Genomic DNA, 7029 nt, shown 5'->3' on the forward strand with positions numbered 1-7029 from the left:
TGGGCAGTGCCCCATCCCCAATCGGCCCTACCCTGAGGTTGACTGAGGGTGGCATCGCAACCTCCCAATCCACCCTGCTCTGTGCATGACGGGGGCGGCGCCCCAACTCCCTAATCGGCCCTCCTCTGAGCCTGACCAGGGTTGCACCTAGAGATTGGGCCTGCCCTCTGCCACCCGGGAGCAGGCCTAAGCCAGCAGGTCGTTATCTCCCGAGGGGTCCACATTATGCCATGACCACTAATCACTTACACAAATGAACCCAGGAGCTCTAACAGGACATCCTGTTTCAAAACCCCAATCTGAACATTCTGCATAGAACAGTTGTCATGGTTGGGTAATGCAAGGAAATGTAGTTCCAATCCTGGTTTTATCAGTACTTCCAGCCTTATGACCTTACCAAACATTTCCCTTTATTGAATCTAGGTTCAAACCACATTTCCTCACTTTGAATTAGAATGTTCATTTTTCTGTTTGCCTCACAGAAAGGCTGTGAAGGGGGTTTGCACACACCACCACCCATCTCCGTGAGAAGTCTCCATCACAGATTGCCAGATGAATTTTTCTAAGTCACATCTTTTAAAACAGTAAGAAATTTGCTGAAACCTATGATGGCTTTTCCATTACACATTTAAGAATCTCCATGATTCAGTGCAATGATCTTGCAGCCATACCTCCTCCTCACATGGCCCTCTCCCATTCCCTACCATATCAATTTGCCATTCATACAGGTTAGCTCACTGATCTACAAAGTTGTTGGTTTTTTTATTTAGATGCCTTTAAATAAGTTGTTGTCTCTGCCTGGAATATACTCTATCACCATATCTCATGTAAAACAATATTTATTTTTCAACATTCAACCCAAACACAATTCTGAGTACATAAGTCATTTTTCATATAGTAGGAGGTAACCTTTTCCTCCATGTCTGACTTAATCTTCTCGGGAAGGGACACCCCACAAATGGTCTTATTCTGTGGGTATTTGTAAACATGCCATGTCTCCTTCATTGGCTGGGAACATCCTTTAGGCAGGAGTACACTGTACTCATTTGCCTCTCCATAGCACTCCAGAAGAAGGCCTGGAATATAGTAGGCGACCAGGGACTGTCAGGTAAACATATTGCTAGGTAGTGTAGTACATGGGGTTAAGTTGTACTTTTTAAGCATGGCTTATAATGGGGCCAAATTTGAATTATGTGTGGAGTCTATACATAGTGTGCATGATTTATGACCCTATAATTAAGAATGTAGTGGTAAAGATTACAGATATGTGCTTGCAAGGGAGAAGTGCCTTGTGTCTGTGTCTGTGTGTGTGTGTGTGTGCATGCTCGCACACACACACACTATGTGCACATTGGCATAGGAACAGAGGAGAAACTCCCCGAGGCTTATGCTCTTACACTTTGGCCCACGCTGGTCACCTTCCATGGCATTGACCTTATTTCTTCCCCACCCAGCCCTTGCTTTCCTACCTTAAGAATACATCAGTCTCCAGTCCAAAGGCGTCATTTTCAACAGCTTTCTCAAAGGACATCATGGTGTTCTCAGGCGCCAGCTGTGGAAGGACATCAGACCCTTTACCTCAGAGTTTCTCCCCCCAACATTCCTTCTATGGTAGATGGGAAGCCCAACAGTGAGCCCCTCTCTTCCACCCAATAGATCTGGGACTGTGCTCATCTGAGGCAATGTCACTGGGCACAGTAAAGAGAAATGGACTGAGAGTTAGGTGACCTGGCTGGGTTCAAGTCTAACATCTACAATTATCTTTATTCTTTTCATCAAAAGCCCATTCATTTTCCTTTACAGAGATTCCTACGGTTCTGAGGTCCCTGTCTCTCACCCATAACCCCATGCACACTGGTACTCACCCACGTTCATCATGCTTAGACCTACCATGGGTGCACCTCTATGTCCAAAGAGGGCCGGCTTGGGTCCCAATTTATTCTCAGTCTCAACGCAGGGAGAATAAAATCCCCATGGCACCACAAACAGAAATAAAACGATAAGAAAAAAAGGCAGTCCAATAGCCACTTGTGCAGCTGAAAAAGTTGGAAGGAGGGGGAAGTGAGAAAAAGAGATAAAGAGGAATGGAGACCCAACCCAAGAAACTAACTATCCCAAAGCAGCAGCCAGTAAACACCCAGTGCATGGGTTTCAGTGCCTCGTGGACTGCCTGATTTACTCTCTATTTCCGCCATATCCCCATTTATTTTCAGTGGTTAGAAAGTACAGCACTATCCAAATGTAAGCATTATTATTAAGGCAATAGTATTTGACTGAAAATATCCAGGAAATAAATTGTGCAGGAGGTGGAAGGAAGTAAAGGAGAGAGCATGTTAAGAAATACCTTCTCAGGAGTAGGAGTAGAATGGTTGGTGCTGAGAAAGCCCTGAAGCCAAAATGGCCCTACCTAGTATATATAAGGCAGTGCAGGATAGTGGAAGGGGCACTGGCTAACAGAAGTCTGAGTTCAAAGCCAGACATCGCAGGGGTGGGGAACATGTGACCCAAGGGTCATATAAGACCCGTGAAATCATTTGGCCTGGCCCTGCCAAGGTTAAATGTTTGACCAATTATAGCGGGCTAATATTTAAGTTGATAATTTTGTATGGCCTGTGAATGATGATATAAATATCCAAAAGGCCTTTGGCAGATAAAAGATTCCTAACCCTGGTCTAATGTGTAGTTAAGGACACACTGCTTAACCTGTGTCTCCATTTTCTTCATTCTGAAAAATGGGGCTATCTTGCTGCTAACCACTCCTTCATAGAGTTGATATGACAGTATTTACCAACAATAGGTACTCAATGAATATTATGCATTTGCTTCTCCCCCCCCCCTTTTCTCTTTCTCTCTCTCTCTCTCTCTCTCACACACACACACACACACACACACACACACACACACACACACACACAGCTCATCCACAATACTTGTTATTACTGGCCAATCCCCATCACTTATAATTGTAGATCTCTGAGGATTTTACCTATTTGTACATATTTAAGCTACTATGTATACTTCAGTCACTTTCAAATCTGTATCTCCAGCTCTAACCTCTCAGCTTTGTGAGTCTAGGACATGTCTTGATTCTTTTTATCCTATGACGTTTACTCTGGTCTCTTCTGAATCTAGCTAAAATTTCAGAAATGGAAAAGAAAAAGAGTTCATTATTGTCACCTTTAAACTTTTGCCCCAAAACATTTCCTACAATTCACCCTCCACATACAGATACAAACAGGTACAAACACTCGCAATGCCAACACTACCAATCCAGTCATTCTCTTGTCTCTATCCTTGTACAATCAGGGAGCGAACACTCCTTATGTAACCAATAGGAAACAGAGATACATAAAAAGAAGATGCTACTGGTTTCTCAGGAAGGATGCTGAGAGATAACTCCATTCTCTACATGATTTAATGTATAGCTCTGATTCTTTTTTGTTTCTATGATATTAGGGCAAAGGATGGAGAGCAAATCAGAGGCAGAGAGAGATGTTTCTGCTTCTGCTCTAAGCTCCCAGGTATGACAGGGACTCGCAGGGGCCTGCTTTGCATTACTAGAGCATAACCAGGCATATCTGGACTTCGTATAAGTTCATTAGTTGAAACTAGTAACATCTGAATACAATCTAAAGGAACTGTGACTAGTACTATCACTCTGTCAAACATAACTAAAATGGCCTCTACTCTGCCCCAAACCTCTTTCCATCTCCAGACAGTCACTGTGTAACATCATGGAGATCATTATTACTTTCCCAGGAGAATCCCTCTGTAGAAGAAGGCCTGTTTGATCAGGAAAATGTTCTCACAGGCCACATGGGGTTATGAGTTTGACCATAAGGAGCATGCCTGAGTAATAAGCTAAGTGAATTTCAAAGTCACATAGTGGTGGCCATCTACCACGCTTGTGTTTGGCTGAGTCGAGTATGTAAGCTAAAGCCAGGACATACCTTCTTGTTCCAAATGGACCAAGTAGTAGGCCACAGGCCAGGAAAGGAGAACCATCACAGTTATCATGGTCAGATGCACATGGGGAGCAAACACCTGGGAGAAAGCCAAAAGTCAGGCTGACCACATTGGACAAACAGTGCTTGACCTACAGGATGATGCTTACCTTCAGCGAGAGTCCAAATGTCAGCCACCTGTCTTTCCAGTAAATGCATAAAATCGACAGAAAAAAAGTGCATATCAGAATCACTAGCATAACCAGGATCTGCAGAAACAAAACAAAACAGAACAATCTTCTCACTTCCAGGCACTAGGCTTGGGTCAGCTCTGTCCTTGGGAGTTGTATGTGTGCCCCACAATGGCAGGGGCGTTCTTTCCTCATTATTTTAACCTGACCGTCCTGTAGCTCCCTAGTATGGAACTAATCGTTTACCTTCTTTGCTCCCAAGTCTTTATTGTGTAGCACGGCTGGAAACAAATCACACAGCTACGTAGTCTGATGCCTTTACTAATTATCACCTCCAACTCAGCTGAGCACACAGCATTGCCTGGCATCTCGCACTCAATATCAACAATGGCCATTACAGATATTCACTACTTTGTTTGTATTTAACTCAATATAGTCACAAGTAAATAATATTTTGTGATTACCTTTTCTTTGTATGTTTTCCCCAACAGTCTGTAAGCTTTATGAGATCAAGTAAAATATTTATGATTATATCCTCGCTGCCTTGCAGAATGTCTAACACATAGTAAGCTTTCAGTAAGTACTTCTTGAGCAGATGAACAGAATCTGCCTGCAAGAACACCATATACTTCATAGAAAATATTAAGACCAAGTTGATATAACTTTAACTTCTTCCCCTTGAAATGTAGTCTTTCTACATTTGTCCTACTTTCTAGAGAGCACTTAGTTCCTTCATTTCTATAATCTGTATATCTATTAAAGTAATTGAGACCATAAGTAAACCTCTCACAAAATAACTCCAAACCTTGCCAGCATAAATGTTTAATTTCACCAAATATAGGTTTGGGCAAAAGTAGGTTAACAGTTGTGATATGGGAAACACAGAATGAAGCTACTGTAATAATCATAACCTGCATGTCTTTTTCCCTCGGAACAACAGTAAACTCACTTTTGCCCACCTCTGTACTTAAGGAAGAAACATTTCCAATCTTTATCAAACTCGTCCAGAAAATAGAAAAAGAGCAACACTTTCTAACTTCTCTCTGAAGCCAACAAAGCATTAATACCTAAACTCAACAAGGACATTACAAGAAAATAAAAAGTAGTCATTATAATAGAGCTGAAAGTTTTCTATTGCCTAATTACAGCATAGCCATAGTAATGTTATTGTGTAATGCATTAGTCAAGTATTTGTGTTGATGCCAGTGTAAACAAACCTACTGCACTCCAATAGTAGAAAAGCACAGTATCTTTTCTATGTTTAGTTTTGTTTAGATACACTAATATTGCCTACAGTATTCAGTACGGTAACATTCTATACAGGTTTGTAGCCCAGGAGCAATAGGCTATAATATTTAGGATTGACTAGGTACACCCTATGATGTTGCAACGTTCACAAAATCGCCAAAGAATGAATTTTCCAGAACGTGTTCCCTTTGTTAAGTGACGTATGAATGTATAGGCCTATCTCTCCTGTATATATAGATGAAAAAAATCTTAAATAACCTATTAGCAAACCAAATGCATCACAACACAAATATTTAACTGTCAAATCAGACATACACGAGTCTCATGGGATTCTGTGACCTTACTCAATACCAGCCTTAACTAGTGATTTTAAACACAGACAATTATAAAGTATAGATAAAACAGTTTCCCTTCGAGAAATCTGATCCTGCCAAATGCAGATATTCATAAAAAGTTCTTTTCTCTCCTGGACTAGGATACATGCTGGTTTTGAAGTTAACATGTGTGGTGTGTTTTAGGCAAAGTATGTGGAAACACTTCCTCACAGAAGGAACCTTGGTGGTTATGGAGCATCCATATCTTATACAACTCCAGTCAGCCATGTCTCCAACCCTACAAACCTAGAAATTCCAGGTTTCTTTACAATAGGGAACCCAGATAGACCAGGTTATATCCTGCTAGATATGTTCATAGATAATGATTCTCATTATCTTTGGCTAATAAACATCTTTATATGTGTTTCCCAGGAGGTTGTGTTATTAGCATGTTTACAAGGAGTTTGGATTGAGGTCATTCATTCTTCTTTGAGCATGAGGTAAAAGAGGAATGGGTTACAGGCCTGATGCTAACCATATCCTTCAAGATTTATTCTGAGTACACTAAAACTAAAACTTCAACCCCAACAAAATCTCCCTTGCCAAGAGAAGCAGTCTCTCCTCCCATGTCTAATAAGTCTAGTCCTTCGTTGGTGTGAAAATCTATTGAAATGAGTACACCTACTAGAGCAGTGGTTCTCAAACTTCTGGCCCTTTAAATACAGTTCCTCATGTTGTGACCCAACCATAAAATTATTTTCATTGCTACTTCGTAACTGTAATGTTGCTACTGTTATGAATTGTAATGTAAATATCTGATATGCAGGATGGTCTTAGGCGACCCCTGTGAAAGGGTCATTTGACCGCCAAGGGGTCGCAACCCACAGGTTGAGAACCACTGTACTAGAGCTTCTGAATTCAGTTTATCAGAATCCAGGTATTATGCATCTCAAATTGGTTCTATATCTGAAACCTTGGTTCAACAGCCTATGCTTAATGAAATTGGTGTTATATAAAAGGCAGTATCCAAAAATTTGAGAAAAGTTTTCTGTATTTTTTTATTTTCTTTATTAAGGTATTACATATGTGTCCTTATCCCCCCATTGTCGCCCCCACCCCCACCCCTCCACTTGTGCCCTCACCTCCCTGTTGTCTGTGTCCATTGGTTAGGCTTATATGTATGCATACAAGTCCTTTGGTGGATCTCCCTCCCTCCCTCCCCTGCCTTCTAAGGTATGACAGTCTGATTGATGCTTCTCTGTCTCTGGATCTATTTTTGTTCATCAGTTTATGTTGTTCATTATATTCCACAAATGAGTGAGATCATGTGAG

The 7029-nt window shown here is 41.3% G+C and overlaps 1 protein-coding gene across 1 annotated transcript in view; it reads right to left on the minus strand.

Moving 5' to 3' along the window:
* The window catches only part of GDPD4 (glycerophosphodiester phosphodiesterase domain containing 4), an 81005-nt gene that overhangs the window by 56968 nt on the left and 17008 nt on the right, over positions 1-7029 (minus strand). Inside the window, 4 exon segments of the mRNA XM_015563975.1 lie at positions 1470-1552; positions 1891-2036; positions 3951-4044; positions 4115-4213. Coding sequence (XP_015419461.1) covers positions 1470-1552; positions 1891-2036; positions 3951-4044; positions 4115-4213 — 422 coding nt within the window.

Source organism: Myotis davidii, unplaced genomic scaffold (assembly GCF_000327345.1).
Source record: "Myotis davidii unplaced genomic scaffold, ASM32734v1 scaffold139, whole genome shotgun sequence".
NCBI lineage: Eukaryota > Metazoa > Chordata > Mammalia > Chiroptera > Vespertilionidae > Myotis > Myotis davidii.